At 33.7% G+C, this 22,172-nt stretch overlaps 1 protein-coding gene across 1 annotated transcript in view; it reads left to right on the top strand.

The window, feature by feature from the left end:
• Positions 1-22,172, top strand: part of cul2 (cullin 2) — a 34,908-nt gene that overhangs the window by 4,029 nt on the left and 8,707 nt on the right. The window contains exons 5-18 of the mRNA XM_039690582.2: positions 3,130-3,235; positions 3,338-3,420; positions 4,743-4,839; positions 5,780-5,890; positions 6,960-7,122; positions 9,703-9,827; positions 10,934-11,041; positions 13,007-13,066; positions 13,184-13,312; positions 16,011-16,097; positions 16,235-16,387; positions 19,048-19,125; positions 19,268-19,334; positions 21,914-22,116. Coding sequence (XP_039546516.1) covers positions 3,130-3,235; positions 3,338-3,420; positions 4,743-4,839; positions 5,780-5,890; positions 6,960-7,122; positions 9,703-9,827; positions 10,934-11,041; positions 13,007-13,066; positions 13,184-13,312; positions 16,011-16,097; positions 16,235-16,387; positions 19,048-19,125; positions 19,268-19,334; positions 21,914-22,116 — 1,570 coding nt within the window. The remainder of the gene's footprint in view (positions 1-3,129; positions 3,236-3,337; positions 3,421-4,742; positions 4,840-5,779; positions 5,891-6,959; positions 7,123-9,702; positions 9,828-10,933; positions 11,042-13,006; positions 13,067-13,183; positions 13,313-16,010; positions 16,098-16,234; positions 16,388-19,047; positions 19,126-19,267; positions 19,335-21,913; positions 22,117-22,172) is intronic.

Raw genomic sequence — 22,172 nt, 5'->3', positions numbered from 1 at the left:
GTGTAAGCGCATGGATTCTGATTTTCTCAGATTGGATTCAGGCCTCACTCGCATGTGGTAATAAATCGTGTTTGCGTGTGCCATGTAAGCAGACAAATCGGATATTCCCCAGTAAATGCGAGTCGTACGTCATTAAATAAGTGACATCAACTCAGATGGACACCACCAACTGAGATCACATGACTTATTATAGGTGCGATGGAGGATGAAGGATACACACAGTGGAGCATTGCAGAGGTTTCATGTGTTTTGAGTGTTATTTTTTAAAACTTTTTATTTATATTTTTTACAGAACATAACAAAAGAAACATTATCTGAGACAATAAGAGATTTCAAGTGATAAAATAACAAGAATAAAAAAAAGAAAAAAAAAAGAAAAATAAATAAATAAATAAATAAATACAAATATTGGTTTCATGTGTTTTGAGTGTTTGAGGTGAAGAGTGCGGGCAAAAATGCAGGATTACAGAAATTAATCCGTGTTTGAAGACATTTCACGAGATATGGGGACGAAACCAAAGTTTTGACGACTTTTTAAAATATTGTGGAAAGCAAAACACTGCATAATTTTATTTGCATCTGCATCCATTGCATTTCGTGCTGTTTTACTCCCCTTTCCGGGTCAGAACGTCTGCATTTGGTAGTTTCAGCAGTGTATAGTGTAAATGCAAAAATCGGGTCACTTTTAAGCGGGTCGTCAAAAAAAATTCGGATATATCAGAAAATCGGATTTGGGCATCAAGACCTGCAGTGTAAATGCATCCTAAAGTCTCGACTAGAAATCTTGAACTTTAGCCTAAGAAAAAGGGGTGTAACGATACCCTCATGTCACGATTCGATACATATCACGATACGATATTATTGCGATACTCCAAGACATATGGTAAAAGGTTAGCAAAAAAATGTACTGTTGATTAAAATGCTAAATTTGATTTTACATTGTGGGTTTAAATGAATAGGCTTGGACTTGGTGCTTGTAACCCAAGGAAAATAAACATTTTCATGATTCTGAAGCTGAAAATACAGAATTATTTTAGATGAATGCTTGCACTCTTTCACTGGCTAGATATATTTAAAATAATTTAGGACATTTTTAACTGGGAACATCAGACATTTGGCATTATCAGGACCCCATTGCATTATTATGCATTATAATCAACATTATATATAGTAGTTTAATCTAGTACTGACACTAAAACTCTAAAAACTTGAATTTTTTTCCTTTTTCGGGGGGACTAACCACGATACATATTGTCACTATCCACGATATGTATTGTTGCATTTTTGTATTGCGATATATTGTGGAATGATATATTGTTACACCCCTTTTTAAGTATTGATGTAAAACCTACTGTATATATTAGTCCACACGGACTAAAGGTCTGTTATGCTCTTCATTTAAATACAGTTAAACAAGTAATATTGTGAAATAGTATTGCAATTTATAAAACGGTTAGTTCCAATCCTTGATTCTGATTCTGATCATTCTGGTCAATAGCTGTGCTTTATTCATGATTCATGACCGCTTCACCCGACGGTTCGATGTATCACTGCGCAACACTGCAGTTGTGTTTAGTTGAGCTTTCATGCATATTACACATTGGAGGGTTGTTGCTGCTCACGGTCAGGGACTATTTTTTCTAGCGGAAGGAAAGCTTTTAGTGATTTTACTTCATGAAAGTTGCACTAATACATATATTTTTTTACTTTAATATTTGTGTTGTGTGGTAACCGTTTTATAAAAGCAATAAGGTACTCGAGGCAAGTGCTGTATCGTGAATGAGGGGTTACTGAGCCTAAAAACGCCCTTCAGCCGTGACTCATTCACGATACAGCACGGCCTCCCGTACCTTATTGCTTACTTAAGATGGCTGTTTTCTATATGAACATAGTGAAGAGTAATTTATTCCTGTGATCAAAGCTGAATTTTCAGCATCATTACTCTCTTCAGTGTCACATGATATAGAGCCAGACCGATATATCGGCAACAGACCGATATTATCGGCCGATATTAGGCATTTTCCAAACTATCGGTATCGGCAGTTATAATGGCCGATAAATCAATATTTCAAAAGTAAAATAAAAACGGACGAAACACGCTTGAACCATGTCATGAGTGTTGGAGTTGTATAGTTTGTCCACCAGAGGGCACTCTACACGTCCCTGTTGGCAACACTCGTTGAGTTGGTCACGATACATACATTGCTTGAATAACAATTAAAAGAACATCCCCATCAGTTCTCTAAACTCAAATAAGCATGACAAAATTTGTGACTATCATGTCCAGTTTCAAATAAATAAATAAAATATCGGCCGATATATCGGATTTTAAAACCCAAAAATATTTGTATCGGTATCGGCCTTCAAAATCCGTTATCGGTCGGGCTCTAAATCACTCTAATATGATGATTTGCTGCATTTTTCAGGATTATTTGATGACTATTAGGTTCAAAAGTATTTTAAATAGTTTTTTTTGTAACAATGTAAAAGTCTTTACTGTCACTTTCTAATAATTGTTATGCAACCTTGCTGAATAAAAGTATTACATTCTTTAATAGACATCATACTGAGCCCAAACTCTTGAAAAGTACTTCCGTCCAGTTATCATATCAGACATGAACAGTAATTGAATAGTTTCATGTAAACTCGGAACAATCTAATATGTCGCCACCGGGATGTTAACAGTTGATTAGGAGTGTGGAGACACTTATTCCCTGAACCACATACAGTGAATTTTCCTGTTTTTTCATGCAAGCAGAAAGTTTGCGTACTGTGCACACACAATATGCATGTTACAAATTTGGTAAGAGTGTCTGAACATATTGAGGATTTGGGGTTCATATCTTTATTTGATATCATACATCACTGATTGTGTGTTTATAAAGCATTGAGTGCACAATGTCTGGTTTCTCTGGTATGCCGGCGGGTCGGCCTGGCCAAGGGCTTGGGTCAGTTTCTGCTTGGTTTCACCGCCTGAACCCCGTCACTGTCCCGCTGCTCTCGGTCAGCTGCGAAAACAAGCAGCTTTTGAATTGACGTCACCCGTGGCTTTATTGTGCATCGACAAATTCATTTATAATAATAGCAACTGCTTTTCCCCTAATTAGTGTTTTGATGGATTTGCTGCAGATACCTGAACACACAGTTCATTAAGAAGAACAAGCTGACCGAAGCTGACCTGCAGTACGGATATGGAGGAGTGGACATGAACGAGCCGTTAATGGAGATCGGAGAGGTACGCAACACCACAGGAGGATGAGCCATTCACAGTTCAAATGCCAAATTGGGTTTTATTCTTTCATAAACAGTAGTGTTTGTGTTGTTGTTGTATTTTTAGCTTGCACTGGACATGTGGCGGAAGTTAATGATTGAGCCTCTTCAACCCATGCTCATCGGGATGCTTCTGAAAGAGATCAAGAAGTAGGTTAACCCTTAAAGGAGTAGTTCACTTTAAAAAAAAACACTTTTGCTGATAATTTACTCGCCCCCATGTCATCCAAGATGTCCATGTCTTTCTTTCTTCAGTCGAAAAGAAATTAAGGTTTTTGATGAAAACATTCCAGGATTTTTCACCATATAATGGACTTCAATGGGAACCAAACGGTTCAAGGTCCAAAAGAGAGTTTCAGTGCAGCTTCAAAGGTCTTTAAACGATTCCAGACGATGAATAAGGGTCTTATCAAGCGAAACGATCGCTCATTTAATAAATAAATAACAAAGTTTAAGTTTTATAAGCTCAAATGCTCGCCTTGCTCTGTTCTGCGATGCACGTTTGTGACTCTCCTGTTCGAACTCGTTCATCAAAATGAACAAATCTTTTCCTGAGTCAATTCGTTCTTTTCGATCGTTGAATGAACCAAATGACTCGGAAAAAGATCATTTTGATGAACGAGTTCGAACAGGAGAGTCACGAACGTGCATCGCAGAACAGAGCAAGGCGAGCATTTGAGCTTATAAAACTTAAACTTTGTTATTTATTTATTAAATGAGCGATCGTTTCGCTTGATAAGACCCTTATTCATCGTCTGGAATCATTTAAAGCCCTTTAAACAGTTTGCAGTTTGCACTGGCTGGGCAACGATTAATCTTGATTAATCGCATCCAAAATAAAAGTTTGTGTTTACATAATATATGTGTGTGTAGTGTGTATAATTATTTTGTATATAAGAATTCACACACGTGCATGTCTATATTTAAGAAAAATGTGTTATTAATATTGAATATAAATTATGTATAAATATATATACATGCAAATATTTCTTAAATAGATACATGCATGTGTGTGTATTTATATATTCAAAATAATTATACACACTACGCGCACATATATTATGTAAACAAACTTTTATTTTGGATGCAATTAATCACGATTAATCGTTGCCCAGCCGCAATATATATATATAAATATATAAACAATGTATATCTTCACACTGGCCAGCCTTGTTCTCTATACAGTAGCTCAAATAACAAACTTTTTTTTTTTTAAATGCAAGCCTCATGTTCAAGCGTTTGAACCATTCTGCCCACTTGCTTGTTTCTGTTGTGTTTTCTGTAAATATATTAACGGTTTGTAATTTCAACCTATAACAAACTGCATGTATGGCAAGAGTTTGGTACCACAGATTCTTTCCATAGACACTTTTGCATGAGCTGAACCCAAGTTCAGTTTTATTAATTACATGTCAGTTCTGCAGAGGATATATTTGCAGTTTAGTTACTAAGTTTGGATGTTGTTTCCATAGCGACCGATGTGGGGAAGACCCAAATCAGAAAGTAATCCACGGGGTTATCAACTCCTTTGTTCATGTTGAACAATACAAGAAAAAGTTTCCTCTAAAGGTGAGAATCTCTGTCTGGATGCATGTGACATTTTCTTAAAGTTTTTGTTATTTTATGCTAATATATATGCTAAAAACGTATCTTTTGTACACTACGGTTCAAAAGGTTTAAAATAATAATACTTGTATTCAGCGAGGACGCATTAAAAATGGCTCAAAAGTGACAGTAAAGGCATTTTTAATGTTGCAAAAGATTTAAATTCCAAATAAATGCTGTTATTTTGAAATTTCTATTCATCAATCAATCCTGAAAACAAGTATGGCATATTAAATGATTTCTGAAGGATCATGTGACACTGAAGGCTGGAGTAATGATGCTGAAAGTCACAGGAATACATTAATTACATCTTACTATATATTCTCATAGAAAATTGTTGTAAAATGTAATAATATGCTTAAGTATGACTCAGTTTAAAAAGCATCGTAAAAATATATTTGCAAGGTATACAGAGGATGAAGGTTATTAGTTAGGTGATAGTTTATTTATATATTTTTCTTTTTTTTCTCTCTCTTTTTATTATTATTAGTTTTTATTTATTTTCTCTTATGTAATTTTTTTTGAAGATGTATAGACACATAGATATGTATGTTGTTTTTGTTTTTGGTGTGTAGAGACAAATAGATCAAAATATTCGGTCAACCGGTTAATTAGTTATAATTAGTTGAAGATGGGGTAGGATTGAATAAGCTTATGCTTCTTCCTACTCCTTTTCGGACATGTATAAGTTAAAATTTTTTTTGTTTTTGTTTGTTTTTTGTTTGTTTTTCTACATGTTCGAAATAAAAACTTTTCATTCATTCATTCATTCATTCAATATTTCACTATTTTTGATCAAATAAATGCAGCCTTGTTGAACATAATAACAAATATTCCCGAGCCCAAGCATGCTGGGAGTGTGTGTGTTCTGATTTGAAGACCAAACTCTCTCTTTTAACCCCAGTTTTATCAGGAGATCTTTGAGGGGCCGTTTCTGACGAAAACCGGCGAGTATTACAAACAAGAAGCCTCCAATCTCCTGCAGGAGTCCAACTGCTCCCAATATATGGAGAAGGTGAGACGCTCCAATACATCTTTTAGTTCAATTCACATTTATTTGTATTGCATGCTTTTCACAATACACATCATTTCATTTAAGAGTCCACATTACAATTAGCAGTGATCTTTAATCAGAGGTAATGTTCTTAGTTATGTAATTCAGAAATGTATATAATATACAAAATCACAGCGAAAAAGGTGTTCATTTAAACAATGAGTTTACTGAAGTAATGAATACTTGTTTGATAAAGCTGCTGTCCATAACTTTTTTAAAGCTACACTGTGTAACTCTTTTAGTTTATTCTTAGCTAAAAACACTTAGTTATTTCAAAAATATATGTGCTCATTAATGTATATTTACTTCGTTCAAGTAATAAAGTATTCTCGTGAGTGTATAATATGCCATTGAAAATACATACGGGCAGTGTTGGGTGTAACTAATTACTAAGTAATTAGTTACTGGAATTTAATTACTTTTCCCTTGAAAATGTAAAGAAAGGGATTACTCTTAATTTATCTGTAATTTAATTAGTTACTTCTGATGTAATTGAGGTAAATATTGTGTATAGATCAATCCGATCTCACAGAGATTCGTATGAGGTGTCTAAATCGTACGACCGCACTCGTACAAATTCGTATGAATTATTGTAAAATATGTATGAAAAAAGTGTGAAATGTCATGAGATCAGACATAAAACAATAGTGGGTTTAACATCAAAATATATTGTCTGATGCTAAAAAGTATGTTTTTATATTGTAACCTTCTCCACCTTGGTCAGTTTAAGGATAATTCATGCGATTTTATAGTGTTTATTTGAAAGAATTAAAACAGATTCATGTCTATTCTTGTGTTATTCAGCTGGTTGAGATTGATATGGGATTTTAAAAGTAATTAGTAATTAAATATTTTTAGAGAGAGTAATTAGTACAGTAATCTAATTACATTGTTGAAGAGGTAATTAGTAATTAGTAATTAATTACTTTTTTAGAGTAACTTACCCAACACTGCATACGGGACGGGTAAGGGCTTCTAATGTCCAGGATGGTGACCGTGATGTGACCCCTGCTGTTTTCTGCTCCTGCAGGTTTTAGGCCGGTTGAAAGACGAAGAGGTGAGATGTCGGAAGTATCTGCACCCCAGCTCGTACGCCAAAGTCATCCATGAATGTCAGCAGAGGATGGTGGCCGATCACCTGCAGTTCTTGCACGGGGAGTGTCAAAACATCATCCGACAGGAGAAGAGAGAGGGTATGTATGCCCACAACCAGTGCCAACTTTCACTTTCAGCTCACAGATTTATGTTTGCAGGGTTCCCACGGGTCCTTGAAATCCTTGAAAGTTAGTGAATCTGAAAAAAAAAAATGCAAGGCCCTGGAAACTTTTTGAAAACAAACATAACTGATACAAGTCCTTGAAAGTGCTTGAATTAATTTTTTTCCAAGAAGTTTTCTGGAAAAAATTCCATATTTATCCAACATTTCGCCAACACTTCGTGTCCTCTGCACACTAGCTTGCTTGATTTATGTTAATTATGGGAATTTACATGTTATGTTAAAGGAGTAGTTCACTTTAAAATGAAAGTAAGCCTCTAATTTACTTTATTTATTTATTTAATTTACAAGCCATCCTAGCCTTTATATAGAGAGCTATACAGTTGATTACAGGACGTTACAAAAAATGCCCAAAAATACGCCTCCAAATAGCACTTTTCTCACTTCAAAAAATGGATTTTAAAGGCCTCCACTCTATTTTAATGTGAAATTTATTGAAAAAAAAAAAATGGAAAAAAATTGCTAAATATTGCATAGTATCAAAATCCCTTCAAAATTCTGAATAATATAATCAAAACAATATTATTGAACAAAAGCCTACAGTTCAAGGCTTCGGTCACTTGTTTTGACTGCAACGGAGACAAGTGTGACCATTAAAAGAAGAGGTCTTTGAATTTGAGGGTATTTGATCTGGAAAGTCCTTCAATTTCAGGTTAACCAACCCTGTGTTTGTGTGTACAGGTGAAACTCCGAAAATTAGAATATCGTGCAAAAGTGAAGTAATTCAACTTAAAAGGTAGTGATGTATGTCTCTAGATCTCGGTCTCGGTCTCGGACCTCTCGGTCTCGTCTAGGTCTGGTCAGGGTATTTAGCAATACAATACTACAATATCCACAACGATATCCGCAGCGGATTGAAGCGCACGTCCAAGTGAAGACAACACGAGAAAACACCGTGTCTGCGCTATTGATCGCAGCGGCAACGAACATTTTGATCACTTAATTAAAAAAAAACACATATCATGTACAGTTTTTTTTTTTTGAACGTTATATTTATTGAATTTTAACAAAACAAGCAAGGGATACATTGACATAAGCTTAATATTTCACAACTTAATCCCCAAAGTAAAAAGTAAAAAACGTCACATAACAGAGTAACAAAAAAAATGATAAAAAAAAAAAAACAACAACTCGACAGTCAGCTTTACTTTCTTAATTTCCTTCATAATGTCTTAGAAACTCAGTTAATGGTGACCATATTTCTTCAAAATGTCTTCCCTTCCCTCTAACAATATAAGTGAGTCGTTCCAAAACAATACATGATGCCATCTCCTTCACCCATATAAGATTTGAGGGTACCTCCATTTTCTTCCAGTACAGAGATATTAACCGCCTGGCTTGCAGGAGTCCAAAGTCAATCAGTTTTATTTGTCTGGAGCTAAAAAACACAGTTCCCAACACATATATTTTTGCCTCAGCAGGTATATTTACTCCAACAATTTTTGACAAAGTCTGCATGATTGACTTTTCAATATTGATGTAATTTTGGACAGTCCCATACACAGTGAAAAAGAGGACCCTTTCCATCAAAACTGGGATCTATCTGGGATATTAGGTGACCAACGGTTCAGCTTGACCGGAGTTATGTAGGTTCTCATCAACCCTTTATCATGTACAGTTTTGATGTATTAATATTAAGTAAAACACAAATCAGTTACATCATGGGTTTTAACTTCATTCAGGAGATTTTGGGTAACTGCACAACTGACGGATGACTTTGAGCACACCGCCAACTAGAGCCAGACCGATATATCGGCAGACCGATATTAGGCATTTTCCAAACTATCGTATCGGCAGTTATAATGGCCGATAAATGAATATTTCAACAATAAAATAAACATGGACGAAACACGCTTGAACCATGTCATGAGTGTTGGAGTTGTGTAGTTTGTCCACCAGAGGGCACTCTACACCGTTCCTGTTGGCAACACTCGTTGAGTTGGTCACGATACATACATTGCTTGAATAACAATTAAAAGAAAATCCCCATCAGTTCTCTTAACTCAAATAAGCATGACAAAATTTGTGACTATCATGTCCAGTTTCAAATGAATAAATAAAATATCGGCCGATATATCGGATTTTAAAACCCAAAAATATTTGTATCGGTATCGGCCTTCAAAATCCTTTATCGGTCTGGCTCTACCGCCAACAGTGTGTGTTTTGGATCCTGCACTTAAGCTTATAATTTTATAATTATGTATTTAAAAGTTGCAGAATGGATTCATTTGGAGACTTCGAAATCGGCAGAGATAGGCAGGCAAAGCAAAACAAAATCTTTTATTGTTTATTGATATCTGTATCTGTTATTAAAGTTATTGCTTAACTTCATCAACACTAGTCTGTGTTTTTCCCCTCCGGTCTCGTCTTGGTCTCGCTGACGCTGTTACCGCAAATTCCCGGGATGTAATAAGGAGAACGCGGAAGTAGTTGTGCAAGTAGTCCATTGGCTTGTTGTAAATGTAGGAGGTGGTCTTGATGGTTTGTCTGGTTTCAGATATGGCGAATATGTACACGCTACTGCGGGCCGTGTCCAGCGGCTTACCTCACATGATCCAAGAGCTCCAGGTCCACATCCATGAAGAGGGTCTCAGAGCCACCAGTAACCTCTCTCAGGAAAACGTGAGTAACTGGGGTCGTGTGGAAAGTTGCTTTGTTTCATAGGCGAGGCTTAAATGATTAAAATACTTTGAATTAGTTTTTTTTTTAGATTTAGTTTCAAAGGAGTAGTTCACTTTTTAAAAAAACTTTTGCTGGTAATTTACTCACCCCCGTGTCATCCAAGATGTCCATGTCTTTCTTTCTTCAGTCGAAAAGAAATTAAAGTTTTTGATGAAAACATTCCAGGATTTTCTCCATATAATGGACTTCAATGGGAACCAAACGGTTCAAGGTCCAAATGAGAGTTTCAGTGCAGCTTCAAAGGGCTTTAAACGGTTCCAGACTCAGGCCGTGTGTCCACTAAAGACTGGAAACACCTAGCCATGGGTGCTTGCAGCGTTTTTTTCAGTTGAGACGCTTTGCTTGTTATGATATGGGATATCCACGAATTGTTACTAGTAGCAAAAAAATTTCACATGTGAGAAGATGTTAGCAGCACTATGTTAAAATATGTAATCAACATGTTAAAACGTGTTAGCACATACTATGGACATGTTAGAACATGATAGCAGCACGATAACGTCAAAACAGCTAAATGTAAAAAATAAAAATAAATAAATGATATTTCACACATATTTTGTTTCTATTTTTTAAATATCGATACAATGTAGCGTCTTTTCTCTGGCTCTTGTTTTAAATTATTTTGTTCCGTTATTTTGCTTGTTGTTGTCGTCTATTGTACAAGTAGAATGTGGCGGTTGGTCGGTGTGGTATTAGCCCCGCCCCTCCTCCACTGTGATTGGATGGTTGGGTGAAAAGTGACCGTGATGAGCGCTGCGTTTTACCCAAAGTTGAAAATTCAACATTTAACTTACAACATAAAAATCTGTAAAACTCTCGACCAGTAAAAAACGCCGGGCGCTTATCGCTTCAGTGTGATAAAATGCTCAGCGCCTCGTTACGCTCGTTTAAAAAACGCGGCCCTCCCATTGAAAACAATTGTAAAAAAAAAAAACGCTTTGGTGGACACCGGGCCTTGGAGTCTGCTCGGTAGCTATATGTGTGATTAAAGCAGAATTTTTTGTATATAGCATTAATTGCGGTGCTCTCTGATCTTTGTCTTGCAGATGCCAACCCAGTTTGTGGAGTCCGTGTTAGAGGTTCATAGTAAATTTGTCCAGTTGATTAACACAGTGTTGAATGGGGACCAACACTTCATGAGTGCTCTTGATAAGGTAAACTTACCTTTCAACACAATGATTTACAACTGTCGATACAGTAACTGGCAAAGACGCTCATTATTGGTAGTAAAAACAATCATTTGAAATATTTACACAGTATAATGTAATATAAAGACTACACTTTATTTTAAGGTGCCCTTATTACAGTGTAATCATTGCAAAAATGTAACATTGTAATATTGTTGTTAATCAAGTAATATTGATTAACAACATTAAGGGTAGGGTTTGGTTTAGAGTTGCTTGTAATTATGCATAATTTACTGTTATTACTATAGGATGTACATGTAACATTTGTAATGTGGATAAAACTTTAAAATAAAGTGTTACCAATTTAATAACTTAACATAGTAATAGTAAAAACATCAAAACTTAGAAATAATACAAATGCAATTATGGAGATTAATATATAATATAGTAAGATATGATGTAATGATAGAAAAAACATCAATACTTAGAAATAATACAAATGCAATTATGGAGGTTAATATATAATATAATAAATTATGATGTAATAATCTAACATAATAATAGTAAAAACATCGATACTTAGAAATAATACAAATGCAATTATGGAGGTTAATATATAATATAATAAATTATGATGTAATAATCTAACATAATAATAGTAAAAACATCAATACTTAGAAATTATACAAATGCAATTATGGTGATTAATACATAATATAATAAATTATGATGTAATAACCTAACGTAATGATAGTAAAAATATCAATACTAATTAATAATACAAATGCAATTATGGAGATTATATAGTAATTTAATGTAATGTTGTATAATAACATCATAATGATAGTAAAAATATTAATACTTTGAAATAATACAATTGCAATTATGGAAACTGATATATAATATGATAAATTATAATATAATAACAACACAAGGATAGTAAAAAAAACCTCAATACTTAAATCAATACTTCTAATAATGAAATAATACAAATGCAATTATGGAAATTATTATATGATATAATAAAAGATATATTAAAATACATTATAATGTTGTTATGTAATGCAATAGCGTAATGTAATGATAGTACAAAATCCAATACTTAGAAATAATACAAATGCAATTATGGAGATTAATACATAATATAATAAGCTATGATGTAATAATCTAACATAATAATAATAATAAAAACATCAATACTTAGAAATAATACAAATGCAATTAAGGAGATTATATAGTAATTTAATGTAATGTTGTATAATAATAGTAAAAACATTAATACTTTGAACTGATTTATAATATGATAAATTATAATATAATAACATAACATAAGGATAGTAAAAACGCAATACTTTGAAATAATAATGAAATAATACAAATAAAATTATGGAAATTATTATAATATAATATAATATAATATAATATAATATAATATAATATAATATAATATAATATAATATAATATAATATAATATAATATAATATAAAACGCCTCCGCAACTTAATTGAATTAAACACAGAAGAGCATCACTCACATTTTCTCCGGAAAATTAATGTTACAGAAATAATAATAAAAAAAATAATAATGAAATAATAGAAATAAAATAATGGAAATTATTATATGATATAATAACATATATATTAATATACATTATAATGTTATGGAATGCAATAACATAATGTAATGTTGGTACAGAATAAAAAAAAATGATTCTTTTTAATTTAATTTATTCATTTATTATTATGCAGTTATTGAAATGAATATAACATACTCTAAAACACACCTCAGCAACTTAATTGAATTAAACACAGAAGAGCATCACTCACATTTTCTCCAGAAAATTAATGTTTCAGTTGAAACTCTGCAAACACTCTGGCTTTAGTCCAGTAGGGGGTATCTGGTATTGAGAAAGCTTTGACCTCGGGTTCACACGAGTGTTTCCAAACACTGGAGTTTGTGGTTTGTGCTTTTATTGCTCATTTCCCTTCCAGGCCTTGACTTCAGTAGTGAACTTCAGAGAGCCCAAATCCATCTGCAAAGCACCTGAGCTGGTGCGTAACCACTGTTTATCCTGCCAATGTTAGATCAGGATGACTAAACTCTTACCAACCTAATGAACACACACTGACTGAACATTAACACTCCCTTTCCTCTGTGGCGCTGCACAGCTGGCCAAGTACTGTGACAACCTGTTGAAGAAATCTGCGAAAGGAATGACGGAGAATGAAGTTGAGGACAAACTGACCAGCTTCATCACAGTCTTCAAATACATCGACGACAAAGATGTGTTTCAGAAGGTGAGGCCGTGACTTGAACGTTTAAAGAGAACAGGAAATGATGCAAAGGAGAAAATGGGGAAACGAACCTGTGTTGCTTGCATTTAAATTAAAAGTTGACAAAATAACCCTAAAAAACTATAAAAAAAAAAAACTTAAGAAGGATTTTTCTATTGGGAAAACAAACCAAAAATATTAATGTCTAAAACATTTATTAAAATTGGACAAATTATAGTCTGCGATGTCAGCTAAAAGCTATTGATGTGCTAGCATCAATAGATCCCTATGCTAGCATGTTTTAACAAAGTGCTAAAATTGTTGTAAGCTGTGTTAAAACATGCTAGCAAAAAATTTCACATGTGAGAAACATGTTAAAACATCTTAGCAATATTAAAGCATGTTAACTTCAACAAGTGGTTAGAAATGAGATGATGTTAGCACTATGTTAAAATATGTAATCAACATGTTAAAACGTGTTAGCACATACTATGGACGTGTTAAAACATGATAGCAGCACGATAACGTTAAAACGGCGAAATGTTTTTAAAAATACACTACATTTAAGTGACATGTTCAACTTTAACAGTGTGTTAAAATAGCATTGTTGTGTTAGGAATGTTTTAAAAGATGCTAGTAGCATGCTAACATGCTATAATATGCTAAAAAGAAATGCTAAAACGTGAGAAACGTGAGCTGCGTTCATGCCATTGTAATTACTGTAATTGCGATATGACAACCAGTGACTCTTTTCACATCCTCGGACTCAAAATGCATAAAAAAAAATAAAAGTTAAAGTTGTAAACAAAGTTGAGGACGCGATTCTTTGAAATCATGTATTACATTAATTACATTAATTCCGACATGGCTTGAACATGTGTTATAAATGTGTTAGCAATTTGTTAAAACATGTTAGCAATGTTAACATGTTAAATCATGTTAACTTCAACAAGAAGTTAATGTTGGACGTGTTAAAACATGATAGCAGCACGATAACGTTAAAATGGCTAATTTTTTTTTTTTTAAAAACACTACATTTTAGTAACATGTTTAACTTTAACAGTGTGTTAAAATAGCATTGTTGTGTTAGGAATGTTTTAAAAGATGCTAGTAGCATGCTAACATGCTATAATATGCTAAAAAGAAATGCTAAAACGTAATTGCGAGACTCAGAATGCATAAAAAAAAAATTGAAGACGCGATTCTTTAAAATCATATAATTAATTCTGACATGGCTTGAACACTTTTGTTATGAATGTGTTAAAACATGTTAAATCATGTTAACCTTAACAAGAAGTTAATGTGAGAAGATGTTAGCACTATGTTAAAATATGTAATCAACATGTTAAAACGTGTTAGCACATACTATGGACGTGTTAAAACATGATAGCAGCACGATAACGTTAAAACGGCGAAATGTTTTTAAAAATCCACTACATTTTAGTAACATGTTCAACTTTAACAGTGTGTTAAAATAGCATTGTTGTGTTAGGAATGTTTTAAAAGATGCTAGTAGCATGCTAACATGCTATATGCTAAAAAGAAATGCTAAAACGTAATTGCGAGACTCAGAATGCATAAAAAAAAAATTGAAGACGCGAATCTTTAAAATCATATAATTAATTCTGACATGGCTTGAACACATTTGTTATGAATGTGTTAAAACATGTTAAATCATGTTAACCTTAACAAGAAGTTAATGTGAGAAGATGTTAGCACTATGTTAAAATATGTAATCAACATGTTAAAACGTGTTAGCACATACTATGGACGTGTTAAAACATGATAGCAGCACGATAACGTTAAAACGGCAAAATGTTTTTAAAAAAACACTAAGTAACATGTTCAACTTTAACAGTGTGTTATAGCATTGTGTTAGGAATGTTTTAAAAGATGCTAGTAGCATGCTAACATGCCATAATATGCTAAAAATAAATGCTAAAACGTAATTGCGAGACTCAGAATGCATTAAAAAAAAAATTGAAGACGCGATTCTTTGAAATCATATAATTACATTAATTCTGACCTGGCTTGAACACATTTGTTATGAATGTGTTAAAACATGTTAAACATGTTAGCGACATGTTAAAACATGCTAGTAATATGCTAGCAATATGTTTTAACATGTTAACATGTTAGAAAACAGCACGTTGTCAACATAGTGTTAAACATGTTACCACGTGATATGAAAATGTTAAAACATGTTAGGAAAATGCTATCAGTGTGCTAAAACGTAACAAAATGCTAGTGTTGTTGTGCTAGCAATATAACAAACACGTTTGCAAAGTGTTAAAACATTTTAAATGTTAAATCATGAAAGTGTTTATATATTTTCTTTCATTTTGTGTCTGTGTTCCCAGACAGCAAACTGACATTGAATCAACGTGGAAACGACGTCTCTCATGACATTGAAACAACGTTGATTTGCTCATCGAATTACGTTGAACCAACGTCAGACGCGGCATTCTTCAAAGCTAAATGAAATCGAAAATTGGTTTGCTTTCATAACGTTGAAACAACGCGTTGATTTCAAGTTGATTTTCCGTTAGTTTTGAAAGAATGACGCGTCTGACGTTGGTTCAACGTTAATTCGATGAGCAAAACAATGTCAGATCAACGTTGTTTCGATGTCATATTTCCACGTTGATTCAATCTCAGTTTGCTATCTGGGTTAGCACTCACTGACTTTTTTCCTCTCTTTTTAATTGTCATTTATTCTTAGTTTTATGCCAGGATGCTGGCAAAGAGGTTAATACACGGACTTTCATTATCCATGGACTCCGAGGAAGCCATGATCAACAAACTGAAGGTACACACCGCCGTCTTTCTTGAAAAGTGTGTAAAGGTTCAGGGACGTGCCTCTCTAGCCGAGTGTAGAGGCTGATGAAGGGTTGCGTGAGATTAAAGCGAGCAGACCTTTCATTGTTCCCTCTCTCTGCCTTGCAGCAAGCGTGTGGCTATGAATTCACAAGCAAACTGCACAGAATGTACACTGATATGAGCGTCAGCACGGACCTCAACAACAAATTCAACAACTTTATCAAAACCCAGGAGACCGTAGTGGACCTGGGCATCAGCTTCCAGATCTACGTATTACAGGTAAGAGAGGATATTATTACTGTGTTCATACAAAACAATGTTTTTTGAGGGCAGTATCACAGAGGTGATTGATGTTCACCTTGAACATTTACAACACCAAAGAGCTTCCAGTACCCGTTTACATCATAGACACGACACGACACGACTTGGCCACATTTATATAAACAAGATTTTGCTGCTTATTTTACTCGCAAAATGATTAGCTAATCATAACCAGTGTTGGGTAAGTTACTCTAAAAAAGTAATTAATTACTAGTTACTAATTACCTCTTCAAAAGTGTAATTAGATTACTGTACTAATTACTCTCTCTAAAAAGTATTTAATTACTTTTAAATAATAATTACTTTAAAAAAAATATGGGGTCCCTTTCTTTCCCAAATTGAGAAAGCAATATAAAAAGTGAGGTTTATATTAAAAAAGGGAAACTATTCCTACTATGTCCTTTACCTCTGTGTAAACTTACTAGTCCTGTAAAGTCTAAACATTGTTTATTTATTGTCTTCTCTGAGATCTAACTTGCTGTGTGTAATTGTTATTTACTTTCCCTTTTATCTGTGTTATTCTGTTTTTTTAGTTACTATTATTATAATTTAATTCATTTATCATTACTATTATTGTTTTTTTTTCCTGGGTGGGGGGTTGCATTAAAGGGATAAAGGGGAGAATAAAAAGGAACTAAAATGTCATTGTTAACACTGATGTTCACTGATGCTTTTGACTGATTTTCATGTTCAATAAAAAGCAAAATAAAAAATATAATTACTTTCAAAATCCCATATCAATCTCAACCAGCTGAATAATACAAGGATAGACATGAATCTGTTTTAATTCTTTCAAATAAACACTATAAAAATACATTAATTATCCTTAAACTGACCAAGGTGGAGAAGGTTACATTATAAAAACATACTTTTTAGCATCAGACAATACATTTTGATGTTAAACCCACTATTGTTTTACGTATGTCTGATCTCATGACATTTCACACTTTTTTCATACATATTTTACAATAATTCATACGAATTTGTACGAGTGCGGTCGTACGATTTAGACACCTCATACGAATCGCTGTGAGATCGGATTGATCTATACACAATATTTACCTCAATTACATCAGAAGTAACTAATTAAATTACAGATAAATGAGGAGTAATCCCTTACTTTACATTTTCAAGGGAAAAGTAATTAAATTACAGTAACTAATTACTTAGTATTTAGTTACACCCAACACTGATCGTAACAGAGGTCATTTATATATAGAAGTCTTCAACATGCAGTTGCAACAACAGCCTATTTAATTATAAGGGTCATAAAACACTAAATTATGACTATAAAATCAGCATGAAACAGAAGTTGCGCTAGTCTTTTCTTCCCTATTTTGACGCATATCCGAGCGAAACGGCTTCTGGAACAAGAACAAATGAGGGTGGGGATTGATTGTCTGGTTGTGATTTGCTATTGGCTGATCTCATGTGAGTGACAGGTTGCCCCGCCCACATCATCAGAGAAGAGTTATTCTGATTCAAGATTACCAGGAACATGAATTTAACCCTTGTGCATCAATTACAAAAAGTTACACATAGGTACTTAGAGGACAAAAATGTCAAAAAACTGTCATAAAAATGTGACGCTTTGGAGCACAGACTTAAGTTTGGTATCATTTTAAGGAAGACCCATTGCAGATTATTGCTGAAGTAAAAAAAAATAAATAAATAAGTAAATCCAAAAAAAGTTATATAGGTATAAGTTAATGAAAATTATTTATAAAAAATATTTTATATAAAATATTAATTTTATAAATCAGGTTCAACTCAAAACTGCAATAAAATCAAAGCCATGAATCTAAATAGGTTGTGTTTCAAATTTGAGGATGATATCTCAAAAAATGAGCTTTGGGTAACAGTTTGTTTGGGCGCAGTAACATATTTTCCCCATTGGGTGTCAGCAAAACCCCACTGGAGCTCACAGTGATTGGATTTGAATTTGCAGTTTTTCTCTCTCAGTATTACAAACACACATGCGCACACACACACACACACACACACACACACACACACACACACACACACACACACACACACACACACACACACACACACACACACACACACACACATACTAACCACACACACACACATACATACCAACACACCCACACAAATATCGTTGCATAATTTATCCAGTTGGCTCTATAATATGCCGAACCAGAAAACAGGAATAAAGCCATATTTGTTTTATAGGCCAAACTTAGAAAAATGGCACCATCTGATAAAAAAAAATAGTAAAAAAAATAAAAATGTGAAGCCTTGCCAACAGAATGAAAGCCTCTTTACAAAGATTGCATAATTTTATAGTTAACTGAACCGGGGATTAAAAATTGCAGTTTTAATGGGTTTCAATGGGGACATTTTTGTCCAAAAGGCGCTGAGAGGGAGTATTTTTTTGTATCTAATGCAAAAAAGATTTTTTTAAGAAAATGGCAGTGAAATTCCAATAAAAATACACACCTGTGCCAATTTTTTTGCAGTTAGCTTTAACACAGGCAAAGTGATCAAAAAAACAAAACTGAAAAGGACAAAAATATCCATAAGGATGCACAAGGGTTAAAATGTGCACAGATAAATCATATATAATAATGTTGAATATGTGTGTGTTTCAGGCGGGTGCGTGGCCCCTCACACACGTTCCCTCTTCCACATTCGCCATCCCACAGGAGCTGGAGAAAAGTGTACAAATGGTAAGCCCAAACCGTACGCATCATCATTAGGGGCAAGAGCTTCAGCGTCCTGCATGTACTGAGAGATAAACATGTGAAATCCTCTTTCATTTCGTTATAAAAGTAGATGAGCGCTGATTTAACAGATTTCTTTCTTCTGCAGTTCGAGTTGTTTTATAACCAGCACTTCAGCGGAAGGAAGTTGACCTGGCTACATTATCTCTGCACAGGTAAAGTCCATCATAAACCTTTTTTTAACCCTTACATGTTACAATTGAAATATTATTGCGGTTTAAAATGCTGTGTTCCCATTGTAATATATTAAATCAAATGTAATTGATTCCTGTGATGGCAAAACCGAATAAAAGTATTAATTTCTTTAAAAAAAAAATATCTTACTGACTCCAAACATTTTAAGATATTATGCTGATTAATTAATTGTAATTATTTACATATAAAAATATATATTTGAATTTATTTTTACTAAATTTATGTGTTGAATCAATAGGGATGGGCAACGATTAATCGTGATTTGTCACATCCAAAATAAAAGTTTGTGTTTATTTAATAAATTTGTGTGTAGGGTGTATAATTATTTTGTATATATAAATACACTCACATACATGTATATATTTAAGAAATATTTCCATGTATATACTTTATATATATTTATACATAATTAATATTATGTATAAATATCAATATTGGATATATTAAGAACACATATTTCTTAAATATATGAAGAGTTCAGATGCAAAAGCCTCTAAATGCCATTTGAAATTTTCTTCTTTAATGATGATTTTTATCAAACTTGTATATTTAAGTTCAGTAATTTCACTTAAATAACAATTAATAGGTAATTATCATTGCCATTTAAGTGAAATTACTGAACTTAAATATACAAGTTTGATAAAAATCATCATTAAAGAAGAAAATTTCAAATGGCATTTAGAGGCTTTTGCATCTGAACTCTTCATATGTTTATTTACATATATAAAATAATTATACACGCTACGGCTACGCACACATATATTATGTAAACACAAACTTTTATTTTGGATGCGAATAATCCCGATTAATCATTGCCCATCCCTACAAACTTTTATATTTATATTGGAAATCACCCCATACCCTTAAATAGGGCTCTAGTCATTTGTCGTGGTGGACGTTATCAAGTGCATTCAATCCCACAATGCACCACAATAACCTGTGTACAACTGATGTACACTTAGCGGATAGTTAGAGAATACCCATAATGCTGCTGGATGAATTTCCACGTCTGACCTGAAGATGGCGCTCGCGTTTGGCTACTGCGTGCTTAATTCATATTTAATACATGCTAGTTTCTACAACTGAGTTTAAGAAAAATATTTTCTTTACTATTGGAGCTGCCAATCTGATAAATTTCAAATGGTTATTAAACAGCAAGCACAAACTATGCTAAAGTGGCATCCCTTCCAGCACACTCATTTTTATTCACTATTTAAAGTGGAGCAATGCAGGGAATAGGGGGCGATTTCGAACACATCAAATGTTTGTTGGCTGGCGCTGTTGAAGTCTGATTAGCCGCACCTGGTATTTCTACACAAACACAGCAAATCCCTGCCAAGAGTCAGATTATCACACTGAGCTGTGACAAAATATCCCGCGTAATCCGTCAACACCGCCGCGAGATACAGTCACACTGCTAGGACTCGCTCATATAAGTGTGCAGGACTTTAACCCAAAGTTTCAACACACTTACTAATTCATTATTATTAAGATTTTTAAATAATTGTAAAGTTCATGAAATATGGAAAATATGCGACAAGTTAAACAAATCGAAACATAATTTTATATTTGAGCTTCTTCATAGTCATATCTGCACTTCTCTCTAGTGTCATTTTAGTATTATTTATATAGGATATTATGTATTAATATTCTAAATTAATTTAGTTTTTTAATTTTAAGTTTTAGTAATTTTAGGTGCTGCTAAAATTATTCTATTTAATATTTAATATTTCTATTTTGCTTCAGGTTATTTATTATATCAGCTTTAGTTGTTGTAATTTACTTAAAGCTACACTGTGTAACTCTTTTAGTTTATTCTTAGCTAAAAAGTAAAACACTTAGTTCTTTCAAAAATATACGTGCTCATTAATGCATATTTAGTTCGTTTAAGTAATAAAGTATTCTCGTGAGTGTATAATATGCCGTTGAAAATACATACGGGACGGGTAAGGGGTTCTGATGTCGGTCGCCATGTTGCCCCTCGAATCTTGAATGTACATTAGCCAAAGAGGGTTAATTCAAGCTTCGCCTTTCGCGTTTACGTTTGAGTTAACACTCATGGACGAGGTCGAACTGGAAGCCTTGTTAATCTTGGACTACATTGGCCACCGTAGGAGTTAAAACGCAATCGGAATTGAGAGGAACAGAAACTAATATTCACTGGATGGTCATATACCTTTTCACCACTAGATGGGGGCAGAAATCACACAGTGTAGCTTTAAATTTAAATGTATTTTATTTAAATTAGTTGTCAAGGAAGCACGTGTAATTTTTAATTAAGTATAAGTTTAAAGGTGCGTCCTAATTTGCGTACTATTTTTGGTCGTTTGGTTTTATAAATGGCGTGCTCACAAGAAAAAAATGCATTTTACACACACTTAATTAACCGGAAACATGCACTGTCACAGCTTTCCTGAAGTAGTGGAGGGATCAGACTGATGCCGAATGACCTTATAAAATTCATACACTGCACGGTTGAGTACAGATTGGATGTAGTATAAGCGCATTTTGTCTCTCTCAACCGACTTGTTTCTCTCAGGTGAGGTGAAGATGAATTATCTGTCCAAGCCGTATGTGGCGGTGGTGACCACCTATCAGATGGCCGTGCTGCTGGCGTTCAATAACAGCGAGACCGTGAGCTATAAAGAACTGCAGGACAGCACGCAGATGAACGAGAAGGAGCTCCAGAAGACCATTAAATCTCTGCTGGACGTCAAGATGATCAGCCACGACTCTGAGAAAGTAAGCATAGACTGGAAAAAAAAAAGGAAAGTCACCTATAAAACTTTCTGAAGAAC

The sequence above is a fragment of the Pimephales promelas genome, chromosome 22 (assembly GCF_988280905.1).
Source record: "Pimephales promelas chromosome 22, fPimPro1.hap1.1, whole genome shotgun sequence".
NCBI lineage: Eukaryota > Metazoa > Chordata > Actinopteri > Cypriniformes > Leuciscidae > Pimephales > Pimephales promelas.
The sequence above is the reverse complement of the archived record's forward strand: the minus strand, read 5'-3'. Positions and strand labels throughout refer to the sequence as shown.